A 24,500-nucleotide genomic window follows, 5' to 3' on the forward strand; every position below is an offset into this window, starting at 1 on the left:
CATATAAATTTACCACGATTTTGGTTTAGTAACCAATGTTATTCAGCCAGTCTTACCAGTCACGATAAAAAGAAAACTGAAGAAATCTTGAGAACATATTTTGAAAATTATGTCATAACGTCGTGCGTAGAATACGCGTCAGTCGATAACTTCATTAAAATGGAAACTAGTCGACAGATCTCAAAAACGGCTTATTAAAATTTTCAGAGTCATCAGAATTGCTTGTTACGATCTCGAAACTATTGTAAAGGACAGAACTCACTTGGAAAATAGAGGTTGAGTCCAAATGAATCAGATGTTTCTCACCCCGTTTTAGATTTCCATATTACTGAGTAAGACTGAAATTCACATTATGTATATCAGGCAAAGTTGGCGGCTATACGAAAACTCTCTCTGCCGCTAGTGATTGTTGGATCTGCGCAAAGAGTCTGAACCGTTTAGAGTGAAGTGGTTCCACTTGAGGAGACTACACGCCATTGCTCAATAAAGCAAACGCCACTTAGGAACAGATTAATCTGTCTCGTGAAGGAAGCCACCTCTCAGAATGGATTACGATATGTAACTGTAGTCACCAAGATCTTCCAAATGTGCTGAAAAAGTTATGAGGCAATCTTACATATCGAAAGCTGATTAGAATGTAAAGTGAATGGCAGTGGCTAGGCTATAAAGTGGCAGCTCGAATCCAAGTTTCCAGCAACGAAACTTAAAAGTGTCATCTACTTCCGTAATCATGAAGTTTACCGCATTAAAAAAACGTGCATCTCTTAACATGCCATAATCAATTCGAGATAGCGAAATAAAATATTGAATGTCAATAAGAAATCGGACAAGTACTTTGTTGTATGATTAATGCTAGTAACATTACTATTTAACGAAATAGTGATGTGATTATAGCTTTTTCAAATGGTACTATGCACTTTTTCTTATGGTGCGTCTGAGCTCACACAAATAAGAACCGTGACAATTATGTTAATGTCTGCACGGAAGCACAAATATATCAGGTGAACGTTCAACGTAAGTGGATCAAGAAATTTTTTGTGAGGCCAAATAGACGAAACTTGCAGGACAACGGAGATGAAAGTGCACTGTTCCAATCTTGCCTCTGTCGGAAAGCTACGAGTTTTAATTACACAGCAAATACCCTCCCATTTGTGTCTCATTACTTGTCGAAAAACTCGTTTTGGTACCTCCAACCGTTAATGAAATATCATCAGCGTCAGAGTTACGTGTGTGTGCATTGCTCATATCTTCAAGTGAGCCACTTCAATATTTCCTATACGACGCAACAAAAGGTGAACGGGAGAACGGAATATGTAGCCGCGTGCTTTAGCTGGCGTGTAAACTGTTCAATGAAGAAAAATATTTCTGCGCCCGCACACCAATCACTGATTAACAGGGCAGCTATAGTGGACATGTCTGATCATTAGTTCACTCCTTCCTGTGTCGTGTAGAACGCATTCTACTGTATACATTTAATGATCGCTTGGAACCAAAGACTCTATACTAATGGTTAAAAAAAAGTCCTGGAAGTGCATCAGAAGCTGAAGTAAGCGATGTAAGTTATGCATAAATCCAAGCAGGCCACTTACATTATTTCTCTCGCTGCCTCGGGCTGATGCTGTGGCTGCTACTTCACGACAGTCATTGATTAGTCACTTAAAGAGACTGACAGTTAATGTAGGGTCTGTGATTTGGATAAACAACACAACGTTAGTAATTGTGCGTATGGCAGTTATGGACAGTATAGTCCCTTCTTTCATCTCTCATTTTGCTACAGATATTGGCGACGTCAGCTGTTGCGGAGGACGTAGGATAACTATTTATTCTCTTTTTTTGAAATTAATCCCAAACACCTGTATTTGATGATGTTCATTTACTACGATCGATTTTGAAGGTCTTATGGCTTCATCATCAGACACATGACTTCACAATCCAATCGCTGGGCATCCGCAAAGTATATATCTGCATAATCATGGAACTCTATCACGTATAGCAGCCCCTTAACTGGCAACATGAACCAAAATGCCAAGTCCAGCACTAATTATCATGGACAGTAATACATAAAATATACACGTATACATGTATATACTGACAACACTAATCAAAATCTGCTGCCTCAACTGTTTATTTGAGGGATGAAGACGAGGCGCACGTCATGAATTTTTTAAGTTAAAGTGTGTACAGGTATTGCATTTCTAATTGTACCATTTCTAAAAATAAACATAGATTACAAGGATAAGAGCATAAATCATTGCGTCTTATACGGAACAGCTCTAAGAAAATGTCCGAAGGTATTTTCACGTTGCTATAACACAGAGTCTATAAATAACCGTAAATAATAATAAATAGCCTGTCATGTATATTTTGCTAAACAATTTTACTGCAGATTGTGGGAGATATCTTGCAATGGTTAGATCCTCTTTCAAAGGGGCAGTGTCTCATATGTAAACACTTGACGGTTGATCAAAGATCGCGATTTAATTGGTCCGCGAGCATCGAGTCAGTTGTCAGATTTCTTACCGGTGATAGCGGAACCTATTCTAGACATCTGTCTACTGCAGAAAAAGTACGGTACTTCATAACTGAAACGGCAGTGTACATGTGAAGATGTTGAGAGAAGATAAGCAAGCTGCACGAGGAACGACCGTGTCACTCCTCAAACCCATAACCCTTCTTTGGAGTTAGTACATTGTAAATGTTGTAGATCTTCTTTTATTTTCTTACTATAACAGCCACAGCCACAGTCACAAACAAAACCAAACTAGGCAAGAAAATAAAAGAAGATAACCAAATCATATAAACTCCATTGACAGTATATATTTTTTCCGAAGTGCTATACATTGCATGTCTACAGAATAAACATACTTTTTCCTTACTCACTATCATTCTCCAGTCGTAATGGTACGACAACAAAAACGCGTTCACACAACACCCACAGGGATTTTGAATATATCGGATTGGAAATAAAAATATTAATGTTTAAAAGATTCGTATTTTGTGAATCAGGCAATCTTGATGTGACGATAAATGACTGCAGTGGTGAAGCTTTGATGTTACGCTGCTGAGGATGTTGACATCAGATGTGCTGTCGTTCTACTGGAGGTGGTCTTTCTGGATACTGACGACTACCACCACGCAAAAATTAGAAGGGAGTGAAACTGTGGAATGAGAAGCATGGGATATAGCTGAGGAGCTGATGAACAGCGTGAGTGGAAGAAGGAAATGGACAAATAAGCAATGCGACAATGGATGTAATAGAACATGGTCTATTTGTGCTTACGGTGGAGAGTGGATGCAGTACAGTTGGAGATAATGTGGAGAGTTGGATGGAAATGGGATCGAGCAAGAATATCTAGACGAGAGTAAATGAATGAACGGTTGTGGTAAACGTGTTGGTTGCATTATGGTGAAGTACAAAGTGGGCGGTCAGAGTAGTTTGTTGAAGGATGTGAGATCGCTCGAAAGCGTCGATTTTTGGAGAATTGTTGGTACAACATGGATTATATCTTCAGTGGAAGGGACGAGGCACAGGGAGTTGTCTGGGTAGAATAGGGAATATATATTGATGGGGAACATTGATTTAAGTTTGGTGAAAGGAGGCTTCAGCTTACAGTTAGAGCAGTGGGTGGGATGTGATGGATTTGAGGGAGGGAATACGACTGTAGACTTGGAAATTGTTTCTGAAAGTTATCAAACTGCATCTTAGGGTGCTAGTGGAATGGATGGAGTAATCGTCGTAGGTTAGACAATTCATGGAACAGCGTCCTTGGCGTTGCCTTCAGAAGGGTTCGAGACTGGATCTACTGTGGTAAACAGGGACGCCATTAGTGTTGAGGTGATCGGTAATTAAGAGGGTTTTGAGACTATGCAAACACAGTGTGTGGGACCGCAAGTTTTTGTGCGCGTGGGGGTCTTTGCGGATCTGATAAACTTTGACCATAATTTTATTATATTATCTCGAAGCATCTGAAGAACTGCAAGTCGCGACCACTCTCACAGAGCGTCCTCTACGCTCCTCTGAGCTCTAGTCAGAAGTTTGGTGCCGATGGACACGTCACGAATTGGTTCCCTATAGGTACGCTTGGGGCCAAAGTGTTTTCCATTGGAATACAGGCACCTCCCAAAAAGACTGGCGCACTAGACGGATGGAGAACTTAATGTTCCGCTCCTAGTCATGGCATAATGGGAATCATGATACAAAACAATTAAGATAATCACAGCTCGTGCTGGAGGGTGTTAGGAGTTACTCACGGTGCGAGTGGCGCAACGCGGGTACTCACTCTGGTCGTGTGGCAGGGGCAGCGGGCTGCCGGCCACCAGGTCGGCGTGGCGCGTCTCGATCTCCGACGTGGACTTCTGGCGGCGCAGCAGCCGCGACTTGGGCTGGCAGCGGCCCAGACGCTCCTGGCAGTCGGCGTGCACGTTCACCTTGCACACTTTGCACTTGAGGCCCTGTCGCGTGTGGCCTGCGAACACCAAACCACATACTACCTTCATCGTTGTTCCAACTACGCCCAGTGGGCTCGCAGGGATGCAAGATGAATTTCTAAGGAAACAGAACCATAATGCTAAAATTTGAAAAATGGATATAAATTGACAATTTAAACAAGATAAAGTAAGCATGTTCTTCATCTACATCTACACTACTGGCCATTAAAATTGCTACACGAAGAAGAAATGCAGATGATAAACGGGTATTCATTGGACAAATATATTATACTAGAACTGACATTTGATTACATTTTCTCGCAATTTGGGTGCATAGATCCTGAGAAATCAGTACCCAGAACAACCACCTCTGGCCGTAATAACGGCCTTGATACGCCTGGGCATTGAGTCAAACAGAGTTTGGATCGCGTGTACAGGTACAGCTGCCCATGCAGCTTCAACACGATACCACAGTTCATCAAGAGTAGTGACTGGCGTATTGTGACGAGCCAGTTGCCCGGCCACCATTGACCAGACGTTTTCAATTAGTGAGAGATCTGGAGAATGTGCTGGCCAGGGCAGCAGTCGGACATTTTGTGTATCCAGAAAGACCCGTACAGGACCTGCAACATGCGGTCGTGCATTATCCTGCTGAAATGTAGGGTTTCGCAGGGATCGAATGAAGAGTAGAGCCACTGGTCGTAACACACCTGAAATGTAATGTCCACTGTTCAAAGTGCCATCAAAGCGAACAAGAGGTGACCGAGACGTGTAACCGATGGCGCCCCATACCATCACGCCGAGTGATACGCCAGTATGGCGATGACGAATACACACTTCCAATGTGCGTTCACCGCGATGTCGCCAAACACGGATGCGACCATCATGATGCTGTAAACAGAACCAGGATTCATCCGAAAAAATGACATTTTGCCATTCGTGCACCCAGGTTCGTCGTTGAGTACACCGTCGCAGGCGCTCCTGTCTGTGATGAGGCGTCAAGGGTAACCGCAACCATAGTCTCCGAGCTTATAGTCCATGCTGCTGTAAACGTCGTCGAACTGTTAGTGCAGATGGTTGTTGTCTTGCAAACGTCACCATCTGTTGACTCAGGGATCGAGACGTGGCTGCACGATCCGTTACAGCCATGCGGATAAGATGCCTGTCATCTCGACTGCTAGTGATACGAGGCCGTTGGGATCCAGCACGGCGTTCCGTATTACCCTCCTGAACCCATCGATTCCATATTTTGCTAACAGTAATTGGATCTCGACTAACGCGGGCAGCAATGTCGCGATACGATAAACCGAAATTGCGATAGGCTACAATCCGACCTTTATCAAAGTCGGAAACATGATGGTACGCATTTCTCCTCCTTACACGAGGCATCGCAACAACGTTTCACCAGGCAACGCCGGTCAACTGCTGTTTGTGTATGAGAAATTGGTTTGAAACTTTCCTCATGTCAACACGTTGTAGGTGTCGCCACCAGCGCCAACCTTGTGTGAATGCTCTGAAAAGCTAATAATTTGCATATCACAGCATCTTCTTCCTGTCGGTTAAATTTCGCGTCTGTTGCACGTCATCTTCGTGGTGTAGCAATTTTAATGGCCAGTAGTATATATACAGGATGAACTGGAACTCTAATGACAACATTTATGAGGCTCTTCTGGGATATTTTCTGAGTATTTCGGTGTAAAAGATCCGCCATCTCTTAATAATGTAATAGTGATTTATTTCGTTTGTTGCCCCAGTTATCCTTATTTCTGTGAAAATACATTCACAACAGTATAAAGACTTGCAGTATGCAACCATTCTAACACGGAAGGATCCATTTTCTCATAGGCGCCTGTGTAGAGGTGCAAAAGCACTGTCACGTGGTTGCTGCCTCTGCGGGAACAGCACAACATTCCGTCGGTGTTGTGCTCTCGTACTGGAATCATTGAGTCGATACAGGACATGAATATCGACGAACTCTCCAACGCCGGCCGGTGTGGCCAAGCAGTTCTAGGCGCTACAGTTTGGAGCCGCGCGACCGCTACTGTCACAGGTTCGAATCCTGCCTCGGGCATGGATGTGTGTGATGTCCTTAGGTTATTTAGGTTTAAGTAGTTCTAAGTTCTAGGGGACTGATGACCACAGATGTTGAGTCCCATAGTGCTCAGAGCCATTTTTGAGCCAACTCTTCAACAGTAATCGTATCTATAGTCCTGTGTATCACTGTTAACACAGAACTAACACAACTGGAGAAATAAAACCGTGACAAAGCCGAGAGCGTGAACACCACATGCTCAGATCAGTAGTTTGGTAGATGGCTACCTATTTTATATGTTACATCTCTTTACTATTTTCCGTCTAATGGTATGAAGAATATTGTCCACACTACTCCACAAACATACTAGAAAGACCTGGGACGCATGCTATGCTAATCACTATGTTTCGAACCTTACTCTAATACTGACTCCTCACAGCACCCAAATCATTAACTTCCGGCTATGGAAAGTCTTCTCGTGAAAAATGATCAGTTTTCCCTTCTGCATGCTCCGTCCGTGCATCCATCTCGTACTGATGGCTAACGGGTCGCATAGCTGATTAGAATACCAAGCACAGTTCGAAGAAAGTTTAACTCCACCATTTTCAAACTTCGCCACAACACGGGGCCGGAACTTTGCACTGGCGGACAGACGCTCTCTCCGTAGAAGTGACCATTTCACCATCACCCAAAACGTACTAAGTTTTGTCGGTTTGCTATTTATAGACCCTATATACTCTGCAATTCAAATTTCAGTGCGTGGCACTGGTTACATCGTACCAAGGCTTTCTGTCCTACTCAACTTGCGTATTAACTGAGGGAAAAATCACCGTCCATATGCTGTAACGATCGAGTTGGTCGGCCATTTTGATGGTGGTGTTGGGCACGTCGAGGCCAGGATGTCCACGAACTACCACCCAAGGGCGTGGTTGAGCGCTGGTGTGGTAAGTGCCTGTCAGATGCCCTATGAGGTGTCAGTGAAACAGTACTGAGAATCCATATATTTATTATACAGAATATATTCAGTAAGTGTGACATCGCTCTAGACAGGCAGCGCCCGCAGGGCGACTGCTGAGGCAAGCGCTGACCAGCACGTGGCTTGCAGCCGTAGGCGAAGGAAGCAGCGGCGACGCTGCAAGGCTGCCGACACGCGCGCCACACACATGGCCCAGTGGCCAATAGCAGCCTTGGGAGTAGGTAGTTAGGATGAGCATCACCACGATTTACGAGGGGCAGTCGAATGAAAACCGAACACCCGCCACTGCTGGACCATGGAATGGTTCCATTCAAAAGTAATCACCACACACGTTAAGACATACATCACACTGAGAGACAAGACCATCAATTCCTTTTCCATAGAACGCGGTAGGTCGCTCATGGAGCCACAACCGGACCCACTCTTGCACTTCCTCGTCCGACTGAAACCGACGTCCACGCGTGTCTTTCTTCAGGTCGCTAAAGATATGAAAATCATACGGGGAAAGATTCGGGTGTGATGATGATGATGATGATTGGTTTGTGGGGCGCTCAACTGCGCGGTTATCAGAGCCCGTACAAATTCAGAACCTTTGCTCAGCCCAATCTCGCCACTTTCATGATGATGATGAAATGATGAGGACAACACAAACACCCAGCCATCTCGAGGCAGGTGAAAACCCCTGACCCCGCCGGAAATCGAACCCGGGACCCCGTGCTCGGGAAGCGGGGAAAGATTCGGGCTGTACGGAAGATTTTCAGTGTCTCCCAAATAAATCGTTGAATCGTAGCCTTCATCCGTGGCAATGTGGGGGCGTCATCGTGCAATAGGATGAGTTTGTTCGACAACAGACCAACAACCCGAGGGCAGACGACAAAGCCAACACTGGAAACGTCCCACATCTCCACAAAAAAAGAAGCTGTTCACACAAGTTCCCGTAAAGTCTTTGCTGACCTCCTCCTTGGACTGCAAGGGCCCTCTGCTCGTCGAGCTCCTCGAACGTGGAACCACAAACAGTGCGCAGTGCTATGAACACACTTTGCAGAAACGCCGACTCGCCAAAAGGCGAAACACCCAGGAATGCCGACGGATGGAATCATCCTGCTGCACGATAACGCCCGCCCCCACACAATCGGACAAACGCTACGCTTCAGCGATTTGGTTGCCAAACATTGCAAAATCCTCCATACAACCTGGATCTTTCACCATGTGATTTTTACCTCTTTGCCGATCTGAAGAATGCATGCGTGGACCTACGTTTCAGTCGGACGAGGAAGTGCAAGAGCGGGTGCGGTATGGATCTGTCAGTGGTCGACCGTGTTCTACGAAACAGGAACTGATCGCCTCGTCTCCCAGTGAGATAAATTCCTTTGTTACTTTTGAATGGAACCATTCCGTGGTCCTATTATGACGAGTGTTCGGTTTTCATTTGACTGACCCTTATAGATTGGGTGCAGAAGGAGCAGCCCTCAGCGGCGAATTCTGCCCACGTCAACACCGCAGGCAGCAAGTAGTTTTCTCGCACAAGTGAGAGTGGAAGAACAGTTGCACGTCCCCAGTCACCAACCAGAGGTCACCAAGAGGCACTCCGGTTGCGAAGTGCCAAGTCTCCGTCGTTGGATTCTGCACGAGTACAGCGTCGCGGCTAGCAGTATCTACAGGGTGTTTCAAAAATGACCGGTATATTTGAAACGGCAATAAAAACTAAACGAGCAGCGATAGAAATACACCGTTTGTTGCAATATGCTTGGGACAACAGTACATTTTCAGGCAGACAAACTTTCGAAATTACAGTAGTTACAATTTTCAACAACAGATGGCGCTGCGGTCTGAGAAACTCTATAGTACGATATTTTCCACATATCCACCATGCGTAGCAATAATATGGCGTAGTCTCTGAATGAAATTACCCGAAACCTTTGACAACGTGTCTGGCGGAATGGCTTCACATGCAGATGAGATGTACTGCTTCAGCTGTTCAATTGTTTCTGGATTCTGGCGGTACACCTGGTCTTTCAAGTGTCCCCACAGAAAGAAGTCACAGGGGTTCATGTCTGGCGAATAGGGAGGCCAATCCACGCCGCCTCCTGTATGTTTCGGATAGCCCAAAGCAATCACACGATCAGCGAAATATTCATTCAGGAAATTAAAGACGTCGGCCGTGCGATGTGGCCGGGCACCATCTTGCATAAACCACGAGGTGTTCGCAGTGTCGTCTAAGGCAGTTTGTGCCGCCACAAATTCACGAAGAATGTCCAGATAGCGTGATGCAGTAATCGTTTCGGATCTGAAAAATGGGCCAATGATTCCTTTGGAAGAAATGGCGACCTAGACCAGTACTTTTTGAGGATGCAGGGACGATGCGACTGCAACATGGGGCTTTTCGGTTCCCCATATGCGCCAGTTCTGTTTATTGAAGAAGCCGTCCAGGTAAAAATAAGCTTCGTCAGTAAACCAAATGCTGCCCACATGCATATCGCCGTCATCAATCCTGCGCACTATATCGTTAGCGAATGTCTCTCGTGCAGCAATGGTAGCGGCGCTGAGGGGTTGCCGCGTTTGAATTTTGTATGGATAGAGGTGTAAACTCTGGCGCATGAGACGATACGTGGACGTTGGCGTCATTTGGACCGCAGCTGCAACACGGCGAACGGAAACCCGAGGCCGCTGTTCGATCACCTGCTGCACTAGCTGCGCGTTGCCCTCTGTGGTTGCCGTACGCGGTCGCCCTACCTTTCCAGCACGTTCATCCGTCACGTTCCCAGTCCGTTGAAATTTTTCAAACAGATCCTTTATTGTATCGCTTTTCGGTCCTTTGGTTACATTAAACCTCCGTTGAAAACTTCGTCTTGTTGCAACAACGCTGTGTTCTAGGCGGTGGAATTCCAACACCAGAAAAATCCTCTGTTCTAAGGAATAAACCATGTTGTCTACAGCACACTTGCACGTTGTGAACAGCACACGCTTACAGCAGAAAGACGACGCACAGAATGGCGCACCCAAAGACTGCGTTGTCTTCTATATCTTTCACATCACTTGCAGCGCCATCTGTCGTTGAAAATTGTAACTACTGTAATTTCGAAAGTTTGTCTGCCTGAAAATGTACTGTTGTCCCAAGCATATTGCAACAAACGATGTATTTCTATCGCTGCTCGTTTAGTTTTATTGCCGTTTCAAATATACCGGTCATTTTTGAAACACCCTGTATGTCCGCAGGAGGAGATCCACGGAACTCAAAGACCACCGGACACGACGAGTACCGACTGCCATAGGTCCCTCTCGTACCTGGAAGCCACCACACTGAGATACCTCATGCTGAAAATGTGAAATATTTATAGGGTATAGCCCACGCTCACTTTGCTACAGCATTTGTTTGTTTCACTCAAGTCGAAACAGAACCTCGGCCTGAGCATAAGGTAATCAGGTCATCCGCACCGCGGACCACCGACTTCCTGCTGCGTCGGTACTTCTGCGCCTCTGGCCGATTGGCTTGGTGCCAGCGTGAAGTAATCGCCTCAGTGCCAAAGCAGCAATTATCGCTGGATCAGCATGCCGTACTCCGTAATTTGCTCGGATGGCTTGACCCTGTTCTCTGGAGACTTGCGGCATCCGAGGGGAATGCCTTGATTTTAATCTATCGCGCCGAGTATTTTATTTTGCGGGCCAACATAACTTGGCATGCGCCCAAATATATCATATTTTGTTCTCCTGTCCCTTAGGCAAGATGCACTGTATGATCAAAAGCGCCCAGATACCATTATGTAATGCGGAAAGGACCAATAGATGCCACGAGAAGCTGACCCACCAGTATAAAACGTGACAGGGAATATTGCGTCCTCATTAGAGGAGCACTGACAGCAGAATGGATCGGTCAGTAAAGCTCATTGACTTCGAAAGCGACTAGTCATTGGATGTCACCTGAGTAACAAGTCCATGAGAGACGTTTCAATCTTCCTAAAGCTACCAAAATAGGCTGCTGGTGAAGTGGAAACGCGAAGGACCAACTCCAGCTAAAGCAAGACCGCACACACCTCATGAACCTACGGACAGGAACCGTCGATCATTGCGGGAAGTGGTTGTAAGAAAAATCGCAAGAAATCAGCGAGATGAATCATTCGCGTGTTCGAAAATTCTGCTGGCAGTCCAGCTAGTACAATGGCGGTTCGTAGGGAGCTGAAAAGAATGGAGTACAATGATCGAACAGCTCCTCACGAACCACGCATTTCTGTACTTAGTCCTAGGCGACGCTTTTGGCGGAGTAAAGAGCGACGCCACTCTAGAACTCATGACTGTAAACGAGTGATATAGCGTGATGAATCACGCTTTACCCTGTGGTAATCAGATGGAAAGGTTTAGGTTTGGCGAATGCTTGGAGAACGTTACCTGCCATCATATGTAGAGCCAATAGCGAAGCAAGGAGTAGGTGGTGTTACGTTATTGGTCTTTTTCCCTTGGTTAGTGTGTGGTCCCCTTCTTGCGCTGAAGCAGTCGCGAAATGCGTACAGATATGAACACATTTTACAGCGCTGTGTACTGCGTACTGTAGAGGAACAGTTCGGAGACAAATGGTTCAAATGGCTCTGAGCACTATGGGACTCAACTGCTGAGGTCATTAGTCCCCTAGAACTTAGAACTAGTTAAACCTAACTAACCGAAGGACAGCACAAACATCCATGCCCGAGGCAGGATTCGAACCTGCGACCGTAGCGGTCTTGCGGTTCCAGACTGCAGCGCCTTTAACCGCACGGTCACTTCGGCCGGCAGTTCGGAGACAATGATTGTTTATATCTGCATGACAATGCCATCTGTCATAAAGCAGTATCTACGAAGCAGTGGTTTGAGGACAATAACATTCCTGATATAGACTTCCCTGTTGCGAACTTAACTAAATAAAACACCTTTGGGATGAGTTACAACGTCGTTCTGTATATAACGTTAAAACATTCGTCTATGCAGTCGCACATCTATGAAGATACTCCGTATGATTGTGTCTTGGTTATTAATCTGTAATGTGGTACAATGTTAGTGTACAAACACACCGTGCAAGAAATTAGCCACCCTCAGGAAGGCATTACGCCGTTCCCGTGTAACACCGCCTCCAGCCTTCACAAAGGGATTAGTTGAGGAAGGCGAAAGTCCACAAGTATCCTCAGGTACGCCCTAGCCAGCTTAAGCCGCTCATTCATGATTCTATGCCTTCGAGCTACCGAATTACGTGGATTTTGACTGCTGCGTTACACCTCTTGCTCCATACAGTCCTAGATATTTTGTATGAGATTAGATCGGGTGCGCTGGTCGGAGTGGCTGAGCGGTTCTAGGCGCTGCAGTCTGGAACCGCGCGACCGCTACAGTCGCAGGTTCGAATCCTGCCTCGGGCATGGATGTGTGTGATGTCCTTTGGTTAGTTGGTTCAAGTATTTCTAAGTTCTAGGGGACTGATGACCTCAGAACTTAAGTCCCATAGTACTCAGAGCCATTTGAACCATTTAGATCGGGTGCGATTGTGCATCTCCAGTCGAGATGTGATGGACTGCCCGGGTGTTCGTCACACCAGGGATATAGACGAACAACCCCGTCAACGCGGTTGTTCTCTTCTTGGACAACCGGAGTGTCCAGAACATACTCAACAAGAAGGTTTAGGAGAAAGGGTAACAACTGTTCAGGGAGAATCCTGAAATAAACATAATTGTTCATATTCACGGTAACCTCAACGATGGATCCAAGTCAAGAAACGAAAACCATCTCCGAAAACATCACAGAACCACCTCTGACCTGGACTACACCTTCCACACATTGGTATTAAACGATTGATTGCGCAGTCGATTTACTCGACACCTTGCATCACTTCAAAAAAGGAAAACTCGCGACTCGTCGAACCACACTATGCTCCCCCAGTCAGCTACTGTCCAGTTGCTGTGTTTCTGGCCCACTGAAGACGTGCAGATTTACGTGCCGTTGTGAGAAAGGCCTTTTGCTAGGTACCCAACTCCATATGTCTATTACATTCAGTTCCCTTATCAGTGTTTGGGTCTGGATCCGTTTTCACTGTAAACGACAACTCCTGTAGGGTTTGAAACCGATTCTCATTGACAAGACGTGAGACTCGTCTCCACTCTCTGTCGGTTAGGATATTTTTACTGCCACTGTAGTCATGCAGTTTTATACGTCCGCGCGCGGTACACTATCTACTTGTGGTACGCTGGACAGTGTGCGTTGATACACCAAACAATCCGGCAGTTTCGTTCGTGGTCTGGTCACTGGGCACGTTCATGCAAGATAGTTCTTTTCTAGCATTTTGTCGTATGTCAGTGTCGACTCACCTTCCTGCGCTGCCTTCATGGATCTGACTCGCATATGCCACTTCACTACATGACATCTACAGCAGCGGGTGGCTACATGACCGCCTGGTGCCATTTCAACACCATCTGTAGCGTTCCAACGAGACCAGTGGGCAGTTTTAAATTTTGTACGGTGAGTGTAGTACAGGATTAATGGGGCTACTCTGTTCTCGGTGTAGTGACCATTAAAGAGCTCTTCCAGGTCACTGCATGTGTCTTCATAACTGCCGCGGATTGCAGTAAGCAGCTATTTCAGCATTACATTACTTCGTCCAACCCCAGTACGTTGGTTCCAGCACTCATTCAGCAACTGTTGGTGTTACCAAAATCCAGGACGCCACTTCAGTATTACGACATAGTGATTATATGCCACCTGAGGCGTCTATATGCAAACATACCGGATCAGGGTGTGTGTAAGCAACACACGTCCAGCAGCAGAGGGCATCAGTTCAACGACCACTACAGACTGGGCTACCGCCGTGTAGTCCGGAGAAGTATTGTGGCTCTTCATCGCCCACTGCTATAGCTATCAACGTCAAGCAGGATCGTTCAGTAAGGCCGCTTGCCATATGGTTTTGTTCCTGGAGCCGATGGACACGGGGTCGAATTGTAAACTTACTAGCCAGCAAACCGCTGGGCAAATGTCGTCGCCAGATTTCGCCAACCAGACATTAGCGTTCGTAGTACTCTTCACAGATAACACTGCTTCCGCCACAAGACGCTGCTGGGCAGGCTGTTGGTACAACCTACTCGCCGTGCAGTCGTGAAGGAAGGCTACGTCACCAGCACTGACTCGGCGCCACCAGCCACCGACCTGCCTGCCAACGAGATCGCTCCGCTGCCGAGATATGCTGTATCTTTTAAAGCAGTGACCGGGATTATGAAAACGTACTGCCGCCAAGTACCGTGAGCTTGAGACACACCCTGTTCATTGGACATGGGCATGGAGAATTCTGTACACTTAAGAGATCAGTAAATGAACCTGGTTGCAACATGAGCATTGCTAGATTTGCTCCTGTTCCTTACTACCGAAGCCACACACTCAGGCGAGGAGGTGGGAATGGCCACCCTGATAAGCCTACATTTGCTTCCCCGCTCTCCAAGGAGGTCGAAAGTGCGTAACATTGCTGATACCGTTACACCAGTTAGCATTGTTGATGGTGACATTACGTTTGTAGGGTGTATAATAATTATGTGTTATTTATGGCTGTTCAAAGCAGAAAAATACGTACAGACTTATTATAGGTTAAGTGAACATTTTAGAGACTTTGACACATTATGCCACAATATTCGGAAGCGGCAGCAGTCGTACAAGGACAGCCGGCACGTGCATCGACATTGGTCACGTTTCTGCCAACGTGAGAAGGCCGATGACCAACAGAGTTTCTGCGGCAGCAGTCAGCACTTAGACAAATCAACGACCAAGCAGATGGGCAATGCTTCCAAGGAGAACAACGAGCAGCGCTGTTCGCACATCAGTGGTCAATACTCCAGAAACTGTCAGCGTACCCAACTCACGTGCGTGACGTAACTGACGATGCGGAGGAGGACGGCTGGGCAATGCACGACCACGCCAGCGCGGAGGTAAAACAATGGAAAGCCGGCACGTGTGTCGACATTGGTCACGTTACTGCCCAACGTGAGAAGCATAAATCAACGACCGAATAGTCAGTCGCCGCCCTACAAACATTGGCCAAACCACCGAATAAATACGTCCGACAAACAGGCATGAGTGAGGGAAAAAAGAACACGCGAATAAACGTTGCCTGGACGGAAAGACCGATGGTCAGTCAGCGGACGTCATACTTCGCTACAACGACTTAGCCACTACGCTGCTCGACAGAAGATGATGTTGGTACCGGACCAATAGATCAAGGCACAAGATGCCATCCCAGATGTTGCCAGGAAGAAGTTCGTGCGGTACTACTCCAGGTGGCTGGTAAGGACGAAGAGACTGCGGTCTCACCAAATGGGTCACCTGTGGACCTAGACGTTGATGAACTCCGCCAGAAGACACCGAAACTGAGGGTCGCTGATTCGATTCCAGGACGGAGCACTTCTCGCCACGCCGTAACCGCTTGTTAATAACGCAACGAGCGAATTCACAATGAGAAGACGGCGCCGGCGTCGCAGTGGGTCACGGGCACTGAACTGAATGGAAGGATAAGCCGTCAGCGCGCCGCTGCAACACAAGCCGTCGCCGCATCAGCGGTCACTGGAATCTGCACGCTACGACTCCGCCGCTCCGCTACCGCGAGGCAAAGAGCGGGTTAAAACACTGTTTATTTAAAGGGTCTATATCTCAATAAATGCCTGTTAGTGGAACTACCAATGTTTCACTCACACCGCACCCACTGAGCCAAGGAAAGAGCCAATTCCACCACCCACGAAGTGTCGTTTTCCCTTCCGCCATCCCTGACGAAACAGTGACCTTTGGTCCCCTCTGTCACTGACGCTCGATATCTTGTGTCACATAACCCGATCCGCTACACGTTATTTGTGAAGGGAAAGGTGATGATGCAGCACTCATACGATTATTATTAATGGGGAGTAGTCATTATACGTGGAAGTAGCTTCAGGTGTATCCTAGGAGACGAATGTTAGACCGTTATTCTTCAAAATGTGAAGGAATGACTGGCAGATAGAGTCGGAAGCTCGCTGAGCCTGTTCGCAAATATGGTATATGGTGCTTTTGTACAAGTATATAATTAAACTACAACGTCAGCAAACTGTAACCAAATGGAAGTAGGAAGATCGGCATGAGGATCAAAGCTTGTTACAGAGAATGACAGTGAATCTTTCGATACGCAAAAGTTACGTATAAGTTCGTAGCTTTTCATGGCTAGTCCCAATAAGAATAAAATTATTCTTGATATTAGGCTGCGTCATTATACACAACCAAGTCACATTAAGTGACCACCGTCTATGTTCGACGTCAGGGTGCAGTAACCACTCGCAAACAGCAGGTTGTGGCACTAACAGTGGTGGATATACATGGTGTTACAAAAAGGTACGGCCAAACTTTCAGGAAACATTCCTCACACACAAATAAAGAAAAGATGTTACGTGGACATGGGTCCGGAAACGCAATTTCCATGTTAGGGTTCATTTTAGTTTCGTCAGTATGTACTGTACTTCCTCGATTCACCGCCAGTTGGCCCAATTGAAGGAAGGTAATGTTGACTTCGGTGCTTGTGTTGACATGCGACTCATTGCTCTACAGTACTAGCACTCAAGCACATCAGTACGTAGCATCAACACGTTAGTGTTCATCACGAACGTGGTTTTGCAGTCAGTGCAATGTTTACAAATGCGGAGTTGGCAGATGCCCATGTGATGTATGGATTAGCACGGGGCAATAGCCGTGGCGCGGTACGTTTCTATCGAGACAGATTTCCAGAAAGAAGGTGTCCCGACAGAAGGACGTTCGAAGCAATTGATCGGCGTCTTAGGGAGCACGGAACATTGCATCCTATGACTCGCGACTGGGGAAGACCTAGAACGACGAGGACATCTGCAATGGACGAGGCAATTCTTCGTGCAGTGGACGATAACCCTAATGTCAGCGTCAGAGAAGTTGCTGTAGTACAAGATAACGTTGACCACGTCACTATATGGACAGTGCTACGGGAGAACCAGTTGTTTCCGTACCCTGTACAACGTGTGCAGGCACTGTCAGCAGCTGATTGGCCTCCACGGGTGCACTTCTGCGAATGGTTCATCCAACAATGTGTCAATCCTCATTTCAGTGCAAATGTTCTCTTTACGGATGAGGCTTCATTCCAACGTGACCATATTGTAAATTTTCACAATCAACATGTGTGGGCTGACGAGAATCCGCACGCAATTGTGCAATCACGTCATCAACACAGATTTTCTGTGAACGTTTGGGCAGGCATTGTTGGTGATGTCTTGATTGGGCCCATGTTCTTCCGCCTACGCTCAATGGAGCACGTTATCATGATTTCATATGGGATACTCTACCTGTGCTGCTAGAACATGTGCCTTTACAAGTACGACACAACATGTGGTTCATACACGATGGAGCTCCTGCACATTTCAGTCGAAGTGTTCGTACGCTTCTCAACAACAGATTCGGTGACCGATGGATTGGTAGAGGCGGACCAATTCCATGGCCTCCACGCTCTCCTGACCTTAACCCTCTTGACTTTCATTTATGGGGGCATTTGAAAGCTCTTGTATACGCAACCCCGGTAGAAAATGTAGAGACTCTTCGTGCTCGTATTGTGGACGGCTGTTATACAATATGCTATTCTCCAGGGCTGCATCAGCGCATCGGGGATTCCATGCGACGGAGGGTGGATGCATGTGTCCTCGCTAACGGAGGACATTTTGAACATTTCCTGTAAAAAAGTGTTTGAAGTCACGCTGGTACGTTCTGTTGCTGTGTGTCTCCATTCCATGATTAATGTGATTTGAAGAGAAGTAATAAAATGAGCTCTAACATGTAAAGTAAGCGTTTCCGGACACATGACCACATAACATATTTTCTTTCTTTGTGTGTGAGGAATGTTTCCTGAAAGTTTGGCCGTACCTTTTTGTAATACCCTGTGTAAAGTTGGACGGGAGGGGGCGGGGGGGGGGGGGGGGAGGCAGGAAAACAGTGCAGTCGTTTATGTAATTCGGAAACGGAGCGATTTGTTTGATGTTCAGTACGGTATGATCACTGGCTTTTGGGCCAAAGATGATGGCATTTCCAAAACAGTTAAGTTTATAAACTGTTCGCGTGCTGCTGTGGTTCAAGTATACTGTGCATGGCAAAATGGCGTTATCCAACACTGGTTCTGAGGCAACTAGGGTGCACCATGGGCCACAGATAGGGAGTGAACGACGGCTGCGGAGATGTGTACGGGCGAACAGACGTGCAACTGGAACAACTGATGGCCCAGATGAATTAAGGGGCTGCCAACAGTCTCTCCTCAACGGTGTTCAGCGAACGTTGCTGCTGATGGGTCTCCAAAGCAGACGCCTGGTTTATGCACCCAAGCTGACTGCTGTTCATCGGCGACAAAGGCAGGTATTTGCACATCAGTACCGCAAGTGAACGTCCTCTGCATAGCGGCAGGTGGCCTTTTCAGATGAATCACGATTTATGCTCCATTGGACAGATGGCAGTTGGCGTACAAGGCGTGCAGCGTGTGAAAGCAGACACCATGCAACAATCGTTGGAACGGTCCAGGCCGGAGAAGGGAGCGTTATTGTACGTATGAGGGTGAGTCAAATGAAAACCTTAAATATTTTTTTAAATATTATTTATTGTGCAGAAGTGGTACAAAGCTGTATCACTTTTCAACATAATCTCCCCCACGCTCAATGCAAGTCATCCAGCGCTTACAAAGTGCATGAATTCCTTTAGGAAAAAATTATTTTGGTAGTCTGCGCAACTACACATGCACCGCGTGGCGTATCTCTTTATCAGAACGGAACTTCTTTCCTCCCATTGCGTCTTTGAGTGATCCAAACATATGGAAATCACTTGGGACAAGGTCTGGTGAGTATGGTGGATGAGAAAGACACTCAAAATGCAGGTCTGTGGTTGTTGCAACTGTTGTACGGCCAGTGTGGGGCCTTGCATTGTCATGTTGCAAAAGGACACATACTGACAGCAATCGACGTCGCTCTGATTTGATTACAGGCCGCAGATGATTTTTTAGGAGATCTGTGTATGATGCACTGGTGACAGTGGTCCCTCTAGGCATATAATTCTCCAAAATGACGCCTTTTTCGTCCCAAAAGAGAGTCAGCATAACCTTGCCTGCTGATGATGGTTCCGTTCTAAACTTCTTTGGTTTTGGAGATGAGGAATGGCGCCATTCCTTGCTCGCTCTCTTCGTTTCCGGTTGGTGGAAGTGAACCCAGGTTTCGTATCCACTAACGATTCTTGCAAGGAAGCCATCACCTCGTTCAAAGCGCCGAAGAAGTTCTTCACAAGCATCAACACGTCATTCTCTCATTTCAGGAGTCAGCTGCCGGGGCACCCATCTTGCAGACCCATGGCTAATCTGTAAACATGTTGCAATGTCATTCAGTGTCACTCGGCGGTTTTCCTTCACTATGGCTTCAACTGCTGCAATGTTCTGTGGAGTCATAACTCGTTGTGCCTGACTTGGACGAGGAGCATCTTCCACTGAAGTCACACCATTTGCAAACTTGCTACTCCATTCGTAGACTTGCTGCATCACCGTACTGAACCTTCATTCGTCGATGAATTCTAATAGGTTTCACACCTTCACTACGCAAAAACCGAATAACAGAACCCTGTTCTTCCCTGGTGCAAGTCGCAAGTGGGACGGCCATCTTTATACTGATACTGCGATGGTATGTGTGCATCTACACTATTTTGCCACCTACAGGCCATTCTGCACGCTGTTTGTAGCACGCTTACCAACGTACAGGATAACGGCGCGAAATTTCGATTTGTTATTACAAATTTAAGGTTTTCATTTGACTCACCCTCGTAGTTTCTTCAATGAAGTAAGGACGAATTACGGTCTCCTAAAATCTTACACCAAGTATTCACACTCCACTGCCTCACAATGGATCAACGCAAGTATGAATCTGACCTTGGGGACCATGTCCACCATTATATGCAATTTGTTTTTCATCGGCACGATGGCATGTACTAGCAGAACAATGCAACGTGAAGCACGCTCATGCATGGTTCGAAGAGCACCAGGGGTTTACCGTACTTCTCTGGCCACCAAACTTCCTGGATTTAAACCCAATCGAGAATCAGTGGGACGACGTCGGTTGGACTGTGCGCGCCAAGGATCCTAAGCCGAGAATATTGGTGCAGCTGGCGACGGCACTGGACTCGGCATGGCTCCACATCCCTGTCGGTACCTTCCAGACACACACAGACTCTCTTCCTGCACGTCTCGCAATGGTGTGCACGGCAAAAGGCTTTCGACAGGTGGTCACACGAATGTGACTTGATAGTGTAAAACACTAAAGCAACTGTCCGCCCCCGGTAGCGGAATGGTCAGCGCGAAGAAATGTCAATACTAAGGGCTCGGGTTCGATTCCCGGCTGGGTCGGAGATATTCTCCGCTCGGGGACTGGGTGCTGTGTTGTCCTAATCATCATCATTTCATCCCCATCGACGCGCTAGTCGCCGAAGTGGCGTCAAATCGAAAGACTTGCACCAGGCGAACGGTCTACCCGATGGGAGGCCTTCGTCACACGGCATCATCACCATCACTAAAGCAACTAAAATCATGACGTTTCGACCGAATTTGCAGCGAGCCTCTTCATGACGACTGACTGCTGGATTCCCATATATGCTATCTTATTTCGGTTGGCAGGTGGCTACAGACGTCATATTCTGAAATTTCATTGGACAATTCGAAGTAAAGATTGCTATGGAGAGGTGGCTATACGGTATTGCTTGTGCTACTCTATCAAGTGATTAGTAGGAAATAGCGAATCGGTAGCTTGTATGGAGAGGGAGTGAGACGCCGATGTAGCAGAACAGTTCTTCTGTGACGCCAGAAGTGAACTCAGGAACAACAAATACATTGTAATTTTATAGGTAACAAAGAAAACGCCAAAGTAATATGCAGAATACATCTATTAAGCCAGAGTGAGCGAGTTTTTGAATGATCCCATGTACAAAGAAGTGAAGAGCGTCCCCACAGCGAAGGTAGAGAGGTAGACGTAGGCCCTAATTAAGGGTTATAGAATTGATGCTGACACAGCCACGAGGCGCATGTCAAATTTTCCAGTGCCACCAAGAATGTATGCGGTAGTAAAAGTGCACTGGGAGAGATGACCCGTAAGATGGATCATCAACGGGATCAATCCTCCCACATATTATCTTGCCCACAAGTTACGCCACCTGGTTGGCCACTTGGAGTCTTATGTTAAGCATTCCACATATTTCACACACCTCATACAGGAACAGTAAATATTAGTTACGGATCTAATAGTTTTAACACAAAATCTCTGTTTACCCACGTGCCTATAACTGAAACAATTAACATTCTACATGAGTAAATACCGCCGGATTTGTGCGACTTGATGCAATTGTGCTTGTTGATAAAGTATTTTAGTTGACGGGAAAAATTTTACGAGCGGACAGACGAAGGAGTAATGGACACCCCTCTTTCACCATTAGAAGCTGACATATTCGTCGAAGAATTCGAACAGACAGCGCAAGTTCCACGCCGCTGCGCCCACGTTGTTGGCTGAGGTACGTGCACAGCACGTTTCTAGTCTGGAGTGCCACAAGGGATCTGCCGTGCGGCACCAACGTCTCAATGCAGGAAAACACTCCCCTGCTGGACAGATTGCAGATACCTACCAAATACCGGCCACAGTAGCACAGGCAATAGCCTATCGTACAACCACCCCTCCATAGCAATCTTTACTTCTAATTGTCCAATGATATCCTAGAATTTGACATCCGAAATAAGACAGTGCAAAGGGGAAGACCATCACCAGAATCCAGCAGTTATTCGCCATTTTAGTTCTTTTAGTGTTTTAAAAGGCGCGTTCTAATACCCAAAATGATTTTGCTAAAATTTTACAGAAATGGGTGGAAAGGCTATACTCTACTGGCCATTAAAATTGCTACACCAAGAAGAAATGCAGATCATAAACAGGTATTCATTCGACAAATATATTATACTGGAAATGACATGTGATTACATTTTCACGCATTTTGGTTGTATAGATTCTGAGAAATCAGTACCCAGAACAACCACATCTGGCCGCAATAACGGCCTTGATACGCCTGGGCATTGAGTCAAACAGAGCTTGGATGGTGTGTACAGGTACAGCTTCAACGCGATACCACAGTTCATCAAGAGTAGTGACTGACGTATTGTGACGAGCCAGTTGGTCGACCACCAATGGCCAGACGTTTTCAATTAGTGAGAGATCTGGAGAATGTGCTGATCAGGCCAGCAGTCGAACATTTTCTGTATCCAGAAAGGCCCATACAGGACCTGCAACATGCGGTCGTGCATTATCCTGCTGAAATGTAGGGTTTCGCAGGGATCGAATGAAGGGCAGAGCCACGGGTCGTAACACATTTGAAATTTAACGTCCACTGTTCAAAGTGCCGTCAATGCGAACAAGAGGTGACCCAGACGTGTAACCAATGGCGCCCCATACCATCACGCCGGGTGATATGCCAGTATGACGATGACGAATACGCACTTCCAATGTGCGTTCACCGCGGTGTCGCCAAACACGGATGCGACCATCATGATGCTGTTAACAGAACCTGGATTCATCCGAAACAATGACGTTTTGTCATTCGTGCCCCCAGGCGTCGTTGAGTACACCATCGCAGGCGCTCCTGTCTGTGATGGAGCGTCAAGGGTAGCCGCAGCCATGGTCTCCGAGCTGATAGTCCATGCTCCTGCAAACGCCGTCGAACTGTTCATGCAGATGGTTGTTGTCTTGGAAACGTCACCATCTGTTGACTCAGGGATCGAGACGTGGCTGCACGATCCGTTACAGCCAGGCAGATAAGATGCCTGTCATCTCGACTGCTAGTGATACGAGGCCGTTGGGATCCAGCACGGCGTTCCGTATTACCCTCCTGAACCCACCGATTCCATATTCTGCCAACAGTCATTGGATCTCGACCAACGCGAGCAGCAATGTCGTGATACGATAAACCGCAATCGCGATAGGCTACAATCCGACCTTTATCAAAGTCGGAAACGTGATGGTACGTATTTCTCCTCCTTACACGAGGCATCACAACAACGTTCCACCAGGCAACGCCGGTCAACTGCTGTTTGTGTATGAGAAATTGGTTGGAAACTTTTCCCATGTCAGCACGTTGTAGGTGTCGCCACCGGCGCCAACTTTGTGTGAATGCTCTGAAACGCTAATCATTTGCATATCACAGCATCTTCTTCCTGTCGGTTAAATTTCGCGTCTGTAGCATGTCATCTTCGTGGTGTAGCAATTTTTTATGGTCAGTAGTGTAGTTTGACAACACGATAGAGTATCAGCTACTGGAAATATTCACACGTATGAAATATCTAAGAGTATGTGTTCCGAACATTTTAATGTGGAATGTCCAAATAAGACTAGTTTCTACAAAATTAGAATTCACACTAAGAATCAGTGGATGCCTACTAAGGAAATTTAATTCAACCACGAAGGTGGTATCCTAGAAAGGACCTAGTTGCATCGCTTGAGGAGTGCTGCTCGGGAATCTCGGGTCCCTACTATGTTGGATTAATGGAGGATATATGGAAAATTTAAATACGAACAGCGCATTTCGTCACGAATTTATTTATTAACGAACATAGGGCTACTGAGGTGTTCATTAAGCTGTAGCGGCAACGCTAAAAGAGAGACGAGACATTATGCATTACTTAGAGGTTTATTGCTGAAATTACGAGAGCCACCATTCTAAAAAGGGTAAAGGGAGATATTACATTTTGTCACATATACAGGGTGTTTCAAAAATGACCGGTATATTTGAAACGGCAATAAAAACTAAACGAGCAGTGATAGAAATACACCGTGTGTTGCAATATGCTTGGGACAACAGTACATTTTCAGGCAGACAAACTTTCGAAATTACAGTAGTTACAATTTTCAACAACAGATGGCGCTGCAAGTGATGTGAAAGATATAGAAGACAACGCAGTCTGTGGGTGTGCCATTCTGTACGTCGTCTTTCTGCTGTAAGCGTGTGCTGTTCACAACGTGCAAGTGTGCAGTAGACAACATGGTT

General features: G+C 46.4%; 1 protein-coding gene across 1 annotated transcript in view; it reads right to left on the reverse strand.

Moving 5' to 3' along the window:
• Positions 1–24,500, reverse strand: part of LOC124722181 — a 997,523-nt gene that overhangs the window by 202,922 nt on the left and 770,101 nt on the right. The window contains exon 12 of the mRNA XM_047247381.1: positions 4,281–4,466. Within this exon, the coding sequence (XP_047103337.1) occupies positions 4,281–4,466 (186 nt within the window). The remainder of the gene's footprint in view (positions 1–4,280; positions 4,467–24,500) is intronic.

This window comes from Schistocerca piceifrons, chromosome X, assembly GCF_021461385.2.
Source record: "Schistocerca piceifrons isolate TAMUIC-IGC-003096 chromosome X, iqSchPice1.1, whole genome shotgun sequence".
In the NCBI taxonomy this organism is placed as follows: Eukaryota; Metazoa; Arthropoda; class Insecta; order Orthoptera; family Acrididae; genus Schistocerca; species Schistocerca piceifrons.